Consider the following 19,488-nt stretch of genomic DNA (forward strand, 5'->3'; position numbering starts at 1 on the left):
CAAACCCAGAACCTTGAACTTGGCCGGGTAGCTTATGGGCAGCCAGTGCAATTCTTTCAACAGCAGGGTGACATGTTGGAGATGCCCTGCCCCAGTGAGCAGTCTTGCCGCTGCATTTTGCACCAGTTGCAGCTTCCGGACCAACAAGGGCAGTCCACATAGAACACATTACAGTAATCCAGCTTGGAGGTTCATGGAGAATAAGGCTATTGATGGCTGCTTGTATGATGGCTATTACCTCCAGTATCAGATGCATACTGCCTCTGAATACCAGTTGCTGGGGATCGTGAGCAAGAAAGTGCCACTGCGCTTGTGTCCTGCTTGTGGGCTTCCATAGGCATCTGGTTGGCTACTGTGAGAGAGAGGATACTGGACTAGGCAAGTCTTTGGTTTGATCCAACAGGGCTTGTATGTTCTTATGAGGTTGAGATGAAGGCATGGATTAGTGTCTGAATGAGGTAGCAAAACATCTAAAATCATTGGATAGGGAATCTGGGTTCCTCCAAACATTGGCGGAGTCCACTCCTATCAGACTCAGCCAGCATGGGACAACAGTCAGGGATGATGAGAGTTGGAGATCAACAACGTCTGAAGGGATACAGGCTTTCCATCTCTGTTTAAAAGTATTGACTCGGGGGGGGGGAGGGAAAGCACTATTTAGACTCTATTTCTGACAGTTAAATCTCTTGGGCCAGCACTGAAATTAGCTTTGGATTTAAAAAACCAACAAATTTGTGGTTTTCATTAATAGCTTGAAGATGAGCACTATTTTTTTCAGAATTCTGGTATTATAGAACCAGGTTGCTGTTGGCCTATGAGACTCTTTTTTTTTTTTTTGCGCCAGACTGGGTTGGGGACAGACCCAGTCACCAAATGTAACATTACAGAGGTTTGTTTTTTTAAATTAAGTTTTAAACGAGCAAGACTAGGCAGGCCTGGCACCAGCAGGAGCCTAGGTCAGGCATGGGCCTGAGGGTGCCTGCAGCAGGGTCCCTCCTCAGACTGAGAGGGTGGAACTCCCGTTCCACAATCTGTGGCAGCATCAGATTGCAGGACATGATTTGCAGCCAGGCTGATGCTGCCACAGATCACAGAGCTGGATCTCCACCCTCCGAAGCAACACCCCACAAAGCAGCTGGTGTGAGCTTAATTAGGCCCAGCAGCCCCACCTCCTGCATTGCCGCATCAGTGCATGCACACCTAATGGGGAATTTTTATATAGAAAAAGGAGGCAAAATATATATTTTTACAAATCTATAGGATTTATACTATTTTAATAATTTAAGAGTGTAGTAGGCCAGCTAAACATCCTTTCCTTGGTCTGCTGTCTTCCCTCTGCCTGGTACGCACATGTAGCCATGGTAACAAGGAATGCATGGTACAGCCTAGCCCAGAAGACAAGATAAGGGGAGCAGAACACTTGCACTGGATGTCCCGGTACTCTCCAAGGCCTGACAAGAGTCAGCATTGGAATGCATGAGCACATAGTAGAAATGTGCTGGTAACCTCTATGTAATGCTTATGTGCAACTCCCTGATTGGGGAATGCTAATGTCTTTGTCCTGGAATGTATAAAAACCCCAGGCAAACAGTGCCATGTTGCAGCTCTCCACCCACTCAAGGGAGACTGACCATGCACACATAACCAATAAAGGCCTACCTTTGATGCAAGTCTGTGTTCAATTTCCTTAAGGACCCCCAGTCCAATGAATCCCAATATTCCCTTTCACATCTGCCATCACCCAGGACATGGCGACACCAAAGGTGAGGCTGCCAGGCATATTTAATCCCAAACTAGCTGCTTGTGTGCAGGGAGGGGGGTATTGGGGAAAAGCATGACAAACCAGGCCCACAGCCCAGGCATGCCTGGAGCCAGCCCTGAGACTAGTGGCTAGGGTATGATGCTTGCTTGCTTACTGTCTTGCAGCCCCTCAACCTCATACTTTCCCCTTCTCTCTCTCTCAACATAATATACACACACACCATTCATCTGTTTCTCATACACACACCCTCCATCCACTTACCTGTTGCTGGCTCACTTTCCTGGGAGTAAACTTCACTGAATACAGTGAGATGAATGTGAGTTAATATGCATAGGATTACATTGCCAGTCAGACTGCTGTAACCGTTTGGAGAATTCTCTAGCAGCTCAGTGAGATTTAAAATGCAAGCAGACTCAAAGAGCAAGATCTCCCCAGCTGTTAACAAGCATGTCAAAACTGTAGTCGGCAGCTGTTGTGTCCCTACTAGAAACACAAAGTTCTGAGCAACAATCAAAGGACACGATTTTTGTGTTTGAATTTACTTTGATCAAGGTGTTTTATTGCATCTCAGAAAGTACACATGCACTGGGTTTTTCTCAAAACAAAATACAAAGAAAACCCACTTTGAAATTCTCTCTCTAACTCTCTGTCATTACAGTGTATGTTATCCCCACAATAAGTTCAGATACACCCACTTTTTAAAAAATGGTACCATATATTGATTAAATAGTTAATTTGAAAGACTCAGGTGAACATCTTTCCAACCGAATATGCTTTTACAAAGAGCTGCTAAGCCACTTGTAACACTGATCAACAGTGACCTTATTAAGGAGTCAAAAATCTTAAGCCAAGCCATCAGCACAAACAGTATGAGAGAATGAACTAAAACGTTTAAAGGAGCACATTTTTTCCTGTTTGCAGTAAAGGGTGCAGTTCTCCAGTTTAGTGTGACCTCTAATCACAGACAGTACAGAAAATACACAGTGGTTTATGGAGAAACACTACTAGTCTAAGGCATATACAGAGAAGCACCAAACTAACAGATGTACAGAAAAGCTAAATAAAAAATAAAATAATTTGTGATTTGCCAACAGGCACAATGAGTGACCTAATTAATCTGACAATCTTTGAAATGTTTGCCCAGCTATGGTTGTTTTTTCTTCAACTGCATGGCAAGGAACTTACCCTTTACTTATTTTCAGTGCATTTAAAATAAGAGCTGATAAATAAGCTGCTTTTTAAAATAAAAAAGAAGACCCTTCAATATTTTAAAAATAATTGTTAAGGTATGTTCAATGTTTTTTAATTCATTGCAAAGCAACTTGAAAGAAGATGCATTAAATGGGAATTCTCTTTTATATTACTTTAGCTTAACATGTACAGTGCCACAAAAATAAAACATATCCCACAACTAATTGAGAATCCTGCATTTGGGGAAAAATGTATTCCACAGTGCTTTTCTTACTACCCAATGTCATCACACTATTATTTTGTATAACAGATATACAAGAGAAACTGGACTTCAAAAGGGAAAAATTTGGAAGTTTGCCCAAGTTATTTACATTGAGACCTCCAGAAACACAGACACATCGCTCCAAATGGCTCACCACAAAACAGCTGCATAATCTGTCCCTATTTGATAGGTTCAGAAAAGCACTAAGAAGGCATCAGAAACATACATCCATTGTTTAAAGTTGTAAAACACATAAATAATAACCCAAGTACACAAACTGAGAAAGAGAGAGAGAGAAGGGATAACAACTAAGATATTACACATTCCTAATGTTCACTTTCACAGCTGTGATACACGTTTTGGAAGTAGGAGAGAAATCTGAGTAAGCACTGGGTTTGGTAGTGGTGGCTCACTTGGACAACTCTGAGCAACAAAATTCTTGTTTGTAGATTCCAAACTTGCATCTTCAGTTATCCTGTCAGAAAACTACAGCTGTGAAAGAGGGGGCAGGGAAGAGAGAGAAAGAATTAGAAAAATCAAGCAACAGGTATTTGAATTTGTTTCATGATCTGACTTTACCAAATAGCTTAGAAGATGGAGAAGGACAAAGATGCTAGATAGGAACACATATTTAATTCCCTCAATTGCCTTTAAGTTTCTCTCTTCCAGGTGATAGATTATAACCAGAGAAATTTGCAATCTTATTTGAAATCAGATTTTCCTCCACACATACTAAATAGAGGGGTCTGATACTCTCTCTTGTGAAAACTATTTTCCATCTAGGCAGTAGCAAAACTGTGATCTGGTTATTCATTTACTTTCTCACCCTGGGCTCCTACTGGGAGAAAGGGCAGGATATAAATCTAATAAATACATAAAATAAATAAATACAATTACATCCCACCTTTCTTCCATCACGGAACCCAAGGTGGCATACATGTGGTTACCTGGAGGTCTCCCATTCAGGCAGTAATCAGGCACAGACCAACTTAGCTTCAGCAAAACGATCATGTCATGCTCAGTAGCGGATGGCACGGTGGGGCTGTGACGCTCACCAGACATCTGTCCAGCTGAGTCGCTGTGGTATACTGGGACAGAGTGGGGATGGGGCAAGGAGGTGAGGTGCAAACATACCAGCAGAAGTGCTGGTTTGGCTCTGCCAGTGTGTTTGCACTGTGCTGGACTTGCCCCTCTGGGTATGCAGCAGAAACCCAGATGGAGGGAAGTCAACTGAGTGATACAGCCCTACCATGCTAGCTGCTGCTGTTCATTCCCTAGTTAAGATGTTTAACACATTGGCTACTGTAGTGGAGGTAGTGTACCTTGCTTGGTCATTTTATTTATTTAAAACATTTCTGTACCACCCTTCATGAAAATAGGTTCCAAGGCAGTATAGATAATAAATGAATTAAAACCTTAAACGCTAAAATTGGTAATTTATAATAAAAGCTAGAAAATAAAAATTACAAAGCAGACTGAGGGATTATACAATGCCTGGATAAATATAAATGTCTTAACTTGGTGCTGAAAAGATTGTAAAGTAGGCACCAAGCATATATTTTTGGCCATCGCCAAGAAACCCCTCTCCTTTGGAATTATGCAACACTTCCCATAAGGAAGGTGGAATAGGGCCTCAGTGAAAGAACATAAGACACAGGTAAACTGGTATAATACTTGATGTCTCATACAGCCTTCTGCCTGTGCATATGATGAATTTTTGCAACCCCCTTTTCCCCCTCTTTTGAGGGGGTGAGGAGATGACTTTCCAGTGCCAGATGAAGACCTCTTTATGTGACCTGGACTCTTTAAAGCTCTTATTGGTTTATGCTGAGACTCTTGTTGTACAAACACTTTTACAGATGTGTTCTATTATATTAATTTAATCCTCTTACCAAATTAATCTTATAGACTTTTTTAATTGGAGATATTTATCAGTTCCTTTTCTTTTATTGCAAAGTATAGAATAATAACTAAAACAAACAGATGTTATGACATTTGTGTACTTTCATGGATTTTGTTTTTTGAAAATTGTTAGCTGCTGTCCAGGGCTCCTAGGATTAAATAGCAGAATATTTATTGCCAGGGGTTTTAGGATTAAAAAAACAGAATGTCTTTATTTAATTAAAAATTGCATGATTCTGAACACACAGGTGCCTGCATCACATATTATGGTTAGGGACGGACAAGAATTCAGCTGAATTCAGATTTAGCACTGGATTTTCCAATGGTCCACATATTCTTCAATTTGTGGAGTGATCCTGTTTGCCCCAAACTTCAGTGGCTTTTCTCCAACACCAGACTTCCCCCCTTGAATATTCCCTCAAATATAGTGTCCTTTTATTGATTTTACTCACAGCACAGCAGTACAGCGCTCTCTCTCTGCCTCCCACCCCTTCCACTCAAATAATCCAAGCGGGCAGAAAGCAAGCCAAGCCTATAATCGCACAGGAGGAAGAGAAGGAGAAGCTGCTCTTTGTCTGAAAATATTGATATTTCCTTTCAAAATATCAATATTAATACTGATATTTGGGGGGCAAATCAGACGGGTTAAATCAATGAATAGTGTGGCAAGCAGCACTGGCCAACCGTTCCCATCCCTACCTAAGGTTTAAGCACTTACTGTCTCTGTCCCAGGCTTAAGCCTTTCTTATAACCCACAATGGCTCACACTGCTAGTACTTGGAACACTTATTATTAGTAATTTAATCGTTAATTGGAATGCCTTTTGGAATGTAACGGCACCTCTGCAATGAGACCCAGCAAAACAAAGTGCATTGGAATTACTGCTACCAGTGGAGAATAGCTATACAAGCATAAACAGAAGGGAAGCTATAGGTTTGGAGGAAAGAACAGCAAGGCCAACATACGCCAGGTATGGGTTAAGTATCCTTAGGAGGAGATCTAGCGAAAGAAAGCTCTGCCCTTCCACACAAGAAGCAAGTCTATAAAAAATCATACAATCTGAAGTCATTTAAATTGTGTTACACAGGTGTCTAAATGATGTGCTGTTCATATAGTCTTTCTAATCACATATAAGCATTCTCAGAAGTGATACCTATTCTTCATTTTTTTGCATTTTCTGTATTTTACAAGTACACTGGAAAGCATTGTTGTTCCCAGTGCCCTTTTGAGTTAAAAACAACAGTGGCTGTGTACCCATTACCAGCTTAAAATGCAGCTAAGTTGTTCTTTTCCTTAATTCAGATTGAAGCTGGTTTGGGGAAACATGCATCCATAGGCAGTATACAACATGATAAATATGGATTGTGCCTAATGTTCTGTGTACTGGGCTCCTGCTGGGAGGAAGGGCAGGATATAAATCAAATAAATCAAATAAATAAATAAATACACCACTTCTCAAACCAGCAGTGGGTGTGCACTGGATGCAGAGTAAATGGGAGCGTGTGCATCCAGAAGAGATATAAGCTAGCACTCAGACAGGGCATTTCACAACAATTTTCATTTCTTATAAAATGCATACCCTCCTGCAATTTTTTACTGCCCCCCCCCAACAAAACTGTGAAACTGTTTGCAAAGGGGCAGGGGAGAAGGGAGAAGAGAACATAGCCTTGTTACTGAGGTAACCAGGCTAAAAGTAATGCAGTATGGAGGAACAAAACTGATCCATATCACAATGCAGGAAATGGGATGCATTTCTTCTTCTCTCCCCACCACAAGCAGCAGCACATCAGGGAGAACAATGGCTGCAAACAGGTATGGAAAAATGTGTGTGTGTGTGTGTGTGTGTGTGTGTGAGAATGGAAGGTAGGATTTCTTTAATAAACATTTTTCACATAAGTGCAGCACAGTACTAAAAGCTTCCAAACTAAAAAAAATGTGCTATTTGAGTCACCTGAGAAAATGCCAGACAGGAAAGTGAAATAGGTTTTGCTTATATTCCAATGAAGGATGTAAGGAGGCAATTCCATACCTTAAATAGTTCATAGGAAATCCTTGATGTTAAGATCTGCTAATGGGTCCTTTGTTGGAAGTTTTTTGGGACTCTGAGTGGCAGGTGTAGGGCTTGGAGAGAGCTTAATAGGTTTCCCATCAGTCATATAGAGCACGAAACACAGAACAAAAAAAAGAAAAAGAAAACAGACAGAAATATAAGGACAAGGGCAAGATAAATACTAGAATCCTATTACAAATAAATATTAGGATGGAATAGGTAATCTGAAGATGAAAATTGTTGCAACTTTACACCCTGTTCCACAGATGTAATTTAACTATTTTAGAAGCATTGTCAGTTAAGCACATCCAGGGGTGGAACATACTGTAGTACATGTGCTTCCACAGTGGCAGGTAAGTTAGAAGACAAATGTGGAGATAGTTGCTTATATCAAAAGAAGAACTTTATATTTTACCCAGCTGCTGGGATTCAAGATCCTGCTTTAGTGTTCCCTTGTAATGGAACTTGGATCTGGGTAAATGGCAGGGCCCTTTCTATTATGGCACCTGCCTTATGGATCTCCCAGCCCAGGAAGGCTGTTTCCTGTAGAAAGGAACTTGATCATTTTCAGTTTGATGATGTTGAATACTAACTCAGGCATTTTACTATATTATTTTAGCTTGATGATTTATTTATGGCTAACTCTATTGTGAACATCAACTACAACAAAGCAAAATGAGTTCTGTAGAAGCCATTTCTGTTTCAGCTAAATGGCATGCAAGTGTTTTATATTAATAACGAAATGCAACTTCTTTGTAATATATACATGCATGGAAGCCACAGTCTTTTGGAATAATGGTTTAAATATTTAAAATGTTTGAAGGAGTTAAAAAGGTGAATTGCTGAAAATATAGAGGGCCATAGGACAAAACAGGAGGAAAAAAAGCTTCCAAAAGCCTTACTAGAAATTGTTAGCTCTTACTTGTGCACCTGGCCCTGCAGCTGCTCCAAATGGTGGCCTCATCATAGGTTGTCCATACATAACTGGCTGCTGTGGCATCATTGGAACACCTGCTCCAGGGGGTTGCTGGAAAATATTACAGATCAATTAATGAAGTCTTAAATATAAACAAGACAAGCTCATGGCTTAGCTGGCTGGGGCTCTGACAAGATCTTGGCAAAAACAAGATCTTGTTATGCTCTAATTGTTTGGGTATGCACAGCCCAATTTGTATGCCAGAATACTGTACAAAAATCAAATTCTATCACCAGCAAATGCTATCATTTCAAGTAGACTGTATATCCTATGTGAGTGGTCTTCAACTTTTTCAGATCCAGAATACACCTTTAACCCAAACAAGGCATTTCTTAATTTTTCACTATCTATTTATATGGTGGTAGTGCTGCTGTTGTGATCCATCTTAGATTCAGCCATGACCCAATACTGGGTCCTGACCCACCAGCGGAAGACCAACACCCTATGTAATCTGCTAGCAAACCCCAGCAAACTCCACATGCAGTGAGTGCATTGTGCATTCTGCAGTGGCAAGCATAGATCTTGGTGTTGGGTACTTAATTTAGCATCAAGATTGTATCGTGCTTGAAAACAGCATGCTTGTTGCCCTCAAGGTTCAAAAGACAAGCTGGCAAACATCTGATGAAAACCGAGAAGCTTGGACCAAGGAAAAATTCCAGGAGAGCTTCATTGTACTGCACAGCCCTGCCCCTCCCCCATTTCCAGAAGCATGCAAAAATATCAAAGTTAAGCAAGCTTGCACGTAAGTAACATGAGGTGACTTCTGCTTTTCCTCATGCAGAATGCTGACTTCTATTATTATTTAAAGCCTGAATACAAAGACTTGGACATAAGCAACTCAAAAATGAAGCAAAGGTCGAGTGGCAGCTGGTGGTTATCCTTCCTGTCATTGAACTTAATCAGTTCTTTTCTTTAAAAATAAAATAAAAAGAGTTATTAAATTTTACTCACCATGCCAAATCCTGACCCAGGCTGTACAGGGGGTGCACCAGATGTAGGAGGGACAGCACCAGCAGGAGACACAGATCCTGTCTAGAAACCAGAATAATAAAGAAACACCACACGCTGATCACAGTTTAAACAAATGCAACACTTAAACCCACACTCATCCCAAGATAAAGTTAGTGTTCACTCATTACTGAAGTCCATTCTGCCATTTTCTTATCGTGCCTAAGTCAAGGCAACATAGAACAAATCAGTTGTGTTAAATGCTGTTACACAGCAAAACAACAATTCTCCTTTCACAGAAGTTTCAAGACAATTTACAATTAAAAAACCTAACATACAATAATCAATTAATTTTGTTAAATGTTGCAATACTGACCCACCAAACTGGAGGGGTTTTGGGTAGAGTGAAAGTGTCCTTCTGGCCCAGGCCTACATGGATGGGTGAAGCCACCACTGGCAGCATCCCCACCAGCTGCAACTTCCAGACCAACCTCAAGGGCAGCCCCACATAGAGTACATTACAGTAATCCAGACTGGAGGTTACCAGTGCATGGACAACAGTGGTCAGGCTATTCCATGCCAGAAATGGCTGCAGTTGTCTTATCAGCTCAAGCTGGTAAAGGCACTCCTAGCCACAGAGGTCACCTGGGCCTCTAGCGACAAAGATGGATCCAGGAGCACCCCCAGACTACGAACCTGCTCTTTCAGAGGGAGTACGACCCCATCCAAGGCAGGCAACCGACCTATCATCCGATCTCAGGAACCACCAACGCACAGTGCCTCCGTCTTGCTAGGATTCAGGCACCAGTCCAGGACTTGCACGGCCTCTCCCAATTCAGATGTTATGCAGAAATACAGCTGGGTATCATCAGCATACTGCTGATACCTCACCCCAAATCTCCTGATGATCGCTCCCAAGGGCTTCATATAGAGGTTATACAGCATGGGGGACAAGAGGGTACTCTGAGGCACGCCACAACACAACTGCCAGGGGGCCGAAAGACAGTCACCCAATGCTATTCTCTGAGAGAGACCTTGGAGATAGGATCTGAACCACTGTGAAACAGTTCCTCCAATACCCATCTCACCAAGTTGTCCCAAAAGGATACCATGGTCAACGGTATCAAAAGCTGCTGAGAGATCAAGCAAGAATAACAGGGTCGCACTCCCCCTGTACTTCTCCCAATAAAGGTCATCCATCAGGGCAACCAAGGCCGCTTCAATCCCATAACCAGGACTGAACCCAGACTGGGATGGGTCAAGATAATCTGTTTCATCCAAGAGTACTTGCAATTGCTGCACCACAACCCTCTCAATCGCCTTCCCTAAAAAGGGGGAATTTGCAACCAGTCGGTAGTTGTCACAAATCAACGGGTGCAGGGTGGGCTTTTTCAGGAGTGGTCGGATCACCACCTCTTTCAAGGCGGCTGGAACCACTCCCTCCCGCAATGATGCATTGACCACACTCTGGATCCACTCAGTCAAACCCCCTCTGCAAGCTTTAATAAACCAGGAAGGGCAAGGGTCAAGAGGACACATTGCTGGCCGCATCATCACAAGCACCTTGTCTACGTCATCAGGCTGCATCAACTGAAACCGTTCCCAAGAAGTTGCAGCAGACGTTGCACTGGATACCTCATTGAGGATTACAGTAGATGTGGAGGGGGCATCACGACTGATACAGAGGCGGGCAACTTTACCCTCAAAGTGCCTTGCAAACAATTCACAGTGGGCCTCCAAAGGGTCTAAAACTCCATTTCCTGGAGTTGATGTCAAGAGACTCCTGACAATATGGAAAAGCTCCTCCGGGCGGCTATTTGAGGATGTGATGGAGGCAGAGAAGTGGGCCTTGTTCACCGCCCTCACCACCACACAGTAGGCACGGTTATGATGTTTTACTCGTGCCTGATCAGCCTCACAGCACATCTTTCGCCACTTGTGCTCTAGCCATCGTCCAGCCTGTTTCATTGCCCTTAGCTCACTGGTGTACCAAGGTGCAAACCGGGCTCCACAATGCTGGAGAAGGAGCTCAGGGGCAATCGTGTCAAGAGCCCGACGTGCCTCGCTGTTCCACAGCGTGACAAGGGCTTCAACAGGGTCACCTGCTCTATCTACTGAGAACTCCCTCAGGGCATTCAGGAATCCTGTGGATTCCATTCGGCTCCAGGGGCGGACCATCTTAATCTGTCCACCACCCCTGCAGGGAAGGATCGGAACCATAAGTCTAAATTTCACCAGGAAGTGATCTGACCATGACAATGGGGTGACATCCACCCCCCCATCTCCAGACCACCCCTTCCTCCACCTGGACCAAAAACAAGTCGAGGGTGTGCCCTGCCCTATGCGTTGGGCCAGTGACAACTTGAGACAACCCCATGGTTGTCATGGAGGCCATGAAGTCCCAAGCCGGAACACCAGAGGCAGCCTCAGCATGGACATTGAAATCACCCAGGACTACTGTTCTGGGCTGCTCCAAAACCACAGCCGAGACAGCCTCCGCCAGCTCAGTCAGAGAAGCTGTCGGGCAGCAGGGTGGACGGTACACCAGCAGCAACCCTAGCTTACTGTCTCCTCAGCCCGACACCAGGTACAGGCCCTCACAGCCAGCTCCAAGACAGAGTGGTTTCCTGGTGACAGAGATGGAAGTTCTGTAGACCACAGCAACTCCTCCCTCCCCTGTCACTGCAGCCTGTGCTGGTGTTGCACCGAGTATCTAGGTGGGCAAAGCTGGGTCAGATCAACTCCTCCCAGCTCACCCACCCACGTCTCAGTAACACACACTAAATCAGCACCTTCATCCACAATCAAATCATGGATGAGTATGGTCTTATTGTGTACCAATCTGGCGTTAAACAACAACACACACAGGCCAGTGGACACAGCAGATGAGCAACAAGGAACCCATCCATGAGAGGAGTGGCAGCAAGGAACAAGGCACATTTACACATTTACAATTTACACATTTACAAAAATTTACGGTATTGGCAACAATAGTATATCTTTTTCTTAGAAATACTCTTGCTTGTGTAGAGATTTTTTTTAAACAATGTTCAGTGACTGACATTTTGCTGTACCATTATTAGTGGTGACTCTAACCTAATCCTGTAGCTTCTCCTGGACCTACAGCAGAATTTTCATACCACTAACTATTTTAGGTTTCTGGGCCATCTCAAGGGGATGGGAACGTATTTATTTATTACATTTATATTCTGCCCTTCCTTCCAAAGGAGGAGGGGGCACTGTGTTGAGGTTGCTTAGCTCATTCCTGAGAGACAGGACTCAGAAGATGGTTCTGGGGAATTACTGCTCTGCCCTCTTGGCCAGTAGCCTATGGGGATCTGCAGGGTTCCACTTAACCCACTGCTGTTCAACATCTACATGGAACCACTGGGTAAAATCATCTGGAGATTTCATTGCCGCAGGTTTGAACTGCAGAGTCATCAGTATGCAGATGACACCCAGTGTGTGCTCTCTCATTTTCATCTGATCCTAGGGAGGCAACAGAGATACTGAATTTCTGTTTGGTAGCTGTGAAGGACTGAATGGGGCACAACACATTGAAAAACTTAATTCAGTTGAAACAGAAGTACTATTGGGAGGTGGTCCATCTGAGTGTGCAGTGTGTCTTGGAGAGGACTGCACTCCCCCTAAAAAGATCAAGTTCATAGTCTGGAGTAGGATGGGATTTGTCCCCTGCTGATCCAATCTGCCCTGCCAACCCCCTGGCATCATGGAGGAAGTGGAGGCTGGAGAGAAGAGGCCATCACCAGGTGGAAGGATAGAGCAGCGGCCACAGCATAAAACCTTCCAGAGCAGGACCAGACTGCAGAGGAGGAACAGGAAGAAGAGGTGCCACAGCGCAGGGCAAGCAACAGGCTGCAGGCTAGGGTGGGCAAAAAAATCCACTTAATTCCGACTGTGTGTGTGTGTGTGTGGGGATTAAGCAGATATTCTGCCATGGCAGCCTGTCACTTTCCCCACAGTGTGGTGCCTCCTCTTCCTGTTCTTCTTCCTCCTCTGTTGTCAGGGTCTGCTTGGTGTTGGAAGTGTGGCAAGAGCAACTCCTATTCGGTTCTCTTTGCATGCCTAAGGGGAGATAGAGAGAGGGTCCTCCAGCTGGCTAGACTGCCTATCCTTACTGTGTTCCTCTACTTGTTTTCCTTCCATTGTAAACTGATACTCTCAGGGAGCTGACCTCACTTCCAAACTCTCCTCCCTCCTCCTTCTCGGACCAGACGAGGGAGAGCAGACATCTTTGTCTCCCTCTCCCTGAATCATGAGGGCAATGCCAAGCCTGGCCATGGCACCTCCACCTTAGTTAGCTAGAACGAGAGCCGTTCCTATCAAGTATGTATTTCTTTTAATAAAGTACTCTTTTCTTATTTTAAGTCTAAAGTCTCGGTGATTCAAAGCAAGGTAAAAGCTTGCTTTCTCTCAGGTAAGCTACACACACTCACTCTGCACAGAAACACTGAGCAAGCTACACTAAGCTAAACACTGCTAATTTACCAATACTCTAACACTAGGGAGGGAGGCTTTCCCCATGACTGCTGCTCTATCCTTCCACCTGAGGGGGCCCCTGGGGGTGAGTGGATGGAGCAGATGGGGGTAGAATCCCATCCCTAGTCTGGAGGTTCTCCTCGACACCTCCCCCAGCACTCCTTTTGCATGTGCAGGTGGTGGGGTAGCCAAGGGGTGCCTTTCCCCAGGTTTGGCTAGTTTGCCAACTATAACTCTTCCTGTCAAAGTGGGATCCTGCCATGGTCATTCATGTCCTACTTAACTTCAGAATGGGCTACTGCAATAAGCTGTATGCAGAGCTGTCCTTGAAATGTGTTCAGAAATTACAACTGGTGCAAAACGCAGCACTAGGGTGCTGGAGCCAGGCATTTTGATCACATTGTGCTTATCTTGTTTGATCTGCACTGGTTGCCACTTTATTTCCTGGCTCAATTCAAGGTACTGGTGTTAACTTTTAAAACCTTAAATAACCTGGGTATCTTAAGGAACAGTTTCTTCCATAGGTTCCTCCCCATAGGTTCCAATCATCATTGGAGGCTCTGCTTTGAATTACTCAACCCTGTGAGTATAGCCAGGTAGCTACCAGAGAAACAGCTTTCCCCGCTCCGCGCCCGGGACTTACCAGGCGAAGGGGAGTGTTTGTGGCCGCAGCCGAAGCGAGCCGCCATCTTGGGTGAAGGGGCATGTGTGCAGCGCGCGGGCGCGCTGACGTAGCATGCAGGAGGGGGGCGGGGCGGCAGACAGCCATTTAAGGCCGCGCCGCCAGCCGTCCACCCACACTGGAAATTCGGCAGCGTTTTTGAAAGCGGCGGCGTTTTTGAAAGTGGCGGCTCCAGCAGCAGCGGTGTGACTCGCTCGCCTACGCACATGGCTTCTCCTGGCTCGTTCGGGCCGGGCCTGGTGCGGCGGGGCCGACGGGAGGCGCAGTCGGCAAGGCTCGGGCGCAGCGCGGTGTGGCGAGGGCGGCGGCAGCGAGGCCCTGGCTCTGTGGCGCTGCAGCAGGGAGCAATAGGCCACGGGAGGCCCTCCATCGGTGGCAGCGACTCCGCACAGCGGCAGGATGGCCTAGCGGCAGCAGCAGTATCAAATCACAGGCGAGGCGGCCGGGAGCCCCTCCATCGGCGGCAGCAACCCGGCACGGCGGCGGCATGGCGACAGCACAGCCTAGCGGCAGCAGCAGCAGCGGGTCACAGGCGAGGCGGCCCTGTGGCCGCGTTCCTTTTGGGGATTTCACTCGGGGGATCCCTGTGGGAGGGTGGGAAGGTTCTCCGCCCCTCACCCACCCCATAGCAAGGGAATAGGGTTCCAGTCCCAGCACGCACACCCCCATTGGCCCTTGGGGGCCCAGGTAGCCGGGATTGTGCAGCTAGACAAAGGGGCCTCTCGGCAGGGGCTTGGGGTGTGCAGTGTGAGCAGGGGGCACAGTCTGGCGGGGCTGCGAGGGTGCTGGTCCCCCTCTTAGGCTGTCCACCTCTCATTTCTGCAGGAGACACCCCCCTCTTGCTTCTGCAACGGGCATAGCCCTTGGGGGGTCGTTAGTTGTAGGATAGACCCGGCTACGCTCTAGCTCAGGATGCCACCCAAAAAAGGTCAAGGTGGGCCAAAAGGGAAGGGAAGGGCCCCCAGGGCGGAGGGCAAATGCCCACCCCCAATGGCGGAGTATGGGGGACAGGGGGAAGGCATACCATGGACCGCTATACTGGCTAGGTTAGAAGCCCTGGAGAGGGGCTCAGGCCAGCCTGGGGGGTCGCGGGCCCTGCCAGCACCTGGGAGAACAAAGGAACCACCCCCCAAGCGGCCCCGGGAGAAAGTGCAACATCCAGTCGCTGGGGCTAACGCTGCGGCTATTACTTCCATCCTAGCGCGACTGGACGCGCTGGAGGCAGGGCCTAGCAGGGCCGCAGCGAGAGCAGAAGCGGGAACAGCGTCGTCTTCACAGGCAGCCCCAGGACCACAGCCCACGCAAGGGCCTGCAGCAGACAACATAGCGGGTGAGTCTCCCTGGGCAGCGCAACCACAGGGGCAGCCCCAGTGGAGCTGGCCTCCGTGGGGGTTCCCATACTGGCCCTTTTCCCCACCAGCTGAAACCAAGCGGTATGGGCAAGCTGGGAACCCCATGGGGGAGGGGCATGGCACGCCACAACAACAGCCTCCCCTGGGGTTGGCCTGTGAGCAGGTCTGGCAGTCCGCTGCCAGGACAGTAATGGGATTGGGGGCTCAGCCCTCCTGGTTGGCAACCCCTCCTGCGGGGGACACTGACCCCCTGGGCTCAGTCAGGGACGGGGCTATACAGTTCGGGGAGACATCAGCCCCACTGGGCTTTCACCTGCTGCCCGCTACAAAGGAGAGAATATGGAAAGGGGAGTACATCAACTTATTCTCACTTCTATACAGGGAGCCAGTCAGGAGGGAGAAGGATAAGGGCGAAGAGACAGAACCTGACAAGCCCAAGAGGCGGCGCATAGAGCGCACTTGGGCTAATTGGTTGCCTGCATTTCTGACATACATGGGGGTGGTGATGCAGAAGCAGCCACAGCGGGGCAAGGTTTTGGTTACCCTATAGCTGCAAGCAGGCTTTGCCTGGATCAGCAGAATCCTCCCGCACTCGATTTTCCCTCTGCAAGTTCATTTATTATAATTGACTCTGTTTCAATAAAGTGGCCCATTATTTAACCCAGTCAATGGTGTCTGTGTTTATTTCGGCAGTAGGCCACAATCCTGTAGCGCTGCCTACCCTTTGGAATGCTCTGTCAACTGAGGTTTGCAAGGCCCCATCACTTTAATGTTTTAAGAGACAGTTATTTATGAAGGTCTTTGTTGGCTGAATATTTTCCCATTTAATTTGGAAGCTTTTTAATTTTAGATACAACCAACAACATTATTACTGCTATGGTGATTTTTTAAAATTGCTTTAGCTTGATTCGTTAACAGATTGGATTGCTTTTTGAACCAAGCTTGGGTATACATTTTTTAAAAATAATAAAATCCTGAAAAAAAGAGCTTCTACCAATGATTCAGTAGGCATAAACTCAAAACATACTTTCATTTGAGCCCTAAGGACATATTATGCTGCTAGTACAAGTGATAAGATAACAACAGCATTTGAACAATAGCAGGATGGGATATACATTTCCTAACATTTTCTATCATCAATAAGAACAGACTTCAGTTTTTGCAGCTCGCAATCCAGCTAAAAATATTGCATTTCTGGGGTGACAAAGCTCTTGGCAGAGTGTATTGCAATAACAGTTTTCCAATACAGCAATTCATATGCAGTTCTCCACAGACATGAGGTATCAGTAACTCTACGTACCAATGGACCACTTGGAGGAACGCCAGTTGACCATGTCGCAGGTGCTACTTTTGGTTGCCAATTGGCTCCTCCTGTTAACTTCCTCTCCCCTGCATTCCACTGAAGATCTCCCCTAAGACAGACAATGATTTTGAACGCTACAATTAATCTACTAAGGGGTATATGGAAATAGTGCAATGTTTGGGGCTGAAACCTAACTAGAAAATTTAGATTTGTCTACTACTGTGTTAGATTAAAAATAGAAAAAGAAGGTTCCTTAATCTTCACTATGCAGAAGAAAATACAGCAATTTATAAAGCTTTCATGTAAAAATTATGGAGAGAAGTACTGGCATTCTATTTGTTGCATTAGAGTGTTTAGAATTTTGCTGAAAAGGCCTTTTTTTAAAACCTTTTTGGAAATTGGATTTGAAAAAACACATAGCCACTGAAATTATACAGTGGCTGTATACTATAGCCAGTGTGGATTTTTCGCATTCCAAAATGTTAAATTGAAAACATCCCCCTATGCCATCCTGCTGCCACCACAAGCACATTTAAAAACAAAACCTTACAAAACATATAGTACTGAACTCAGAAGTGCTTGCTTAACAACCCTGTAAATTTTCATGGTGATACACAAAACAGTCAGAGAGAATCGAGAGTTCAAAGTGTAAAACAAGAGGAAAAAGTCCAGACCCTGTTGCACTTTTTTCTGTCAGTGGTCTCATAATTTGTTGACATTAATTAAAAATCAGCCATGTTCACAGAGTACCTGTAATTCTATTACTAATCTTACCTCATACTCTGACCTTCATCTTCTGCAGTTTAAAAGTTAAAAAAAATGCATGGCTGATTTTTAATTAATTTAAGAAATTTAACATTGAAGTCTATTATAATGTTGGGCATGCACAGCAAGAACCAACTCTCAGTGTTCTAAAAGCCAGACTCATAGCTGCTTGGCTTGGCTAATCAGGGCGCCATACCCATGCTAGACCTTTATTTCACTTTAGACAGTCATAGTTTCCCCCAAAGAATCCTGGGACGTATAGTTTGTGAAGGGTGCTGAGAGTTGTTAGGAGATTCCTATTCCCCCGACAGACCTCCAGTGGCCACAGTGGTTGAAGAGTCGGCCCCTCTTCTGGAGACTGTAGCTCTGTGAAGGGAATAGGGCCTCTCCTAGCAACTCTCAGAACTCTTCACAAACTACACTTCCCAGGATTGTTTGGGGGATGCCAGGCCAGTTTAAAGTAGAATAAAGATCTGGTGTGGATGTAGCCAGTGACAACTTTGGTTTAAATTTGGGTGGGAGACTACATGTGCCTGCTGTAGAATAAAAAGATGGGGGAAAGCCTGAAAAACAATCATACTGTTCACAATGTTTTCCTTTTGGAAAGGAAAGGGGCGTTTCCTCTGCCCAGTGCTAGCCCACCCAATCTCCTCCCCTCCCCCCTCCTTCTCTCCTCTCCCTTCCTCCCCTCCCCCCAAGTTAGTTTCACCTAACCCAACCATGATTGTACAGGAGTAAATCCCACTGAACTCAAAAAACATGCAAATGATCAAACCTGCTTTCCCCTCCTCCTCCTATCCCCTCCCTTTTGCCCCTTCCCTCCCCTTCTTTCATGCCTCCCTCCCCCTTCCAATCCCCTCCCCCTCCTCACTTCTTCCTTCCCTCTTCTCCTTCTCCATGGTCAGTTTTACCTATCCTAAGCAGGACTGCATGGGTGTAAATATCACTGAACTCATAAGCATGCCAATGGTCAGACCTGCCTTTCCCCTCCTCCTCTCTCCTCTCCTTCCTCTCTCCTCTCCCTTCCTTCTTCCTCCCCTCTCCCCTTCCTTCTTTCTACTCCCCTGCCCACTCTAACCCTCCCTCCCTCCTCTTCCCCACAGCCAGTTTCACTTATCCAAAGCATGATTGCATGGGAGTAAATCCCACTGAACTCAATGCAAATAATCAAACCTGCCCTCCTTCTCCCCTCCCCCTCCCACCTGCTCCCCTCCCCCTCCTGCCCTCTGCCCTTCTTCCTCCCCTCCCACCTCCTCCCCTCTTCATCCCCCCGTGTTCAGTTTCACCTATCCTAAGCATGATTGCAGGGGAGTAAATCTGATTGAACTCAATAAGCATGCAAATGATCAATCCATTCTCAGTAAACTTGCACAGGGTCCCATTTCTTACCTCCCTGATTAAAAAGCAGAGAAATTCACTAATAGGCAAAAAATCTTGCAGTTTAAGAACGTACCTATAGCCAACAGATATTTCTTTCAAACTTTAAAAAGCAGGGAAATTAAAAAGCAGGGAAACTTTAAAAAGCAGGGCAGCTATAGTGAATGCACTAGGGGAGCAGGAGACCTGACCTCCTCTCTGAGATATTATACTGCCCTACAAATTTGTCAAAATGCAAACACAATTTGGGTTGGTCTTTCACAGTCCAATCCACTTCCTGTGTAGCTTGGAAGAATTTGGTAACATGTGCCTCTGAGCATATGGTGAGTGGTGGCAACACCTGCAATCAGCCCAAATAACAGAAACAAGACATATGCTGTGCTGATCTTGTTTTAGCAGGGAGGAAGCAACATTATTA

The 19,488-nt window shown here is 45.6% G+C and overlaps 1 protein-coding gene across 1 annotated transcript in view; it reads right to left on the reverse strand.

Moving 5' to 3' along the window:
- Window positions 1–2,285: 2,285 nt before the first annotated feature.
- The window catches only part of SNAP91 (synaptosome associated protein 91), a 131,559-nt gene continuing 114,356 nt past the window's right edge, over window positions 2,286–19,488 (reverse strand). The window contains exons 26-30 of the mRNA XM_061623247.1: window positions 16,926–17,037; window positions 9,095–9,175; window positions 8,090–8,194; window positions 7,147–7,249; window positions 2,286–3,707 (exon numbers count right to left, since the gene is read on the reverse strand). Of these exons, the coding sequence (XP_061479231.1) occupies window positions 7,157–7,249; window positions 8,090–8,194; window positions 9,095–9,175; window positions 16,926–17,037 (391 nt within the window). The 3' untranslated portion in view covers window positions 2,286–3,707; window positions 7,147–7,156. The remainder of the gene's footprint in view (window positions 3,708–7,146; window positions 7,250–8,089; window positions 8,195–9,094; window positions 9,176–16,925; window positions 17,038–19,488) is intronic.

Source organism: Rhineura floridana, chromosome 4 (assembly GCF_030035675.1).
Source record: "Rhineura floridana isolate rRhiFlo1 chromosome 4, rRhiFlo1.hap2, whole genome shotgun sequence".
NCBI lineage: Eukaryota > Metazoa > Chordata > Lepidosauria > Squamata > Rhineuridae > Rhineura > Rhineura floridana.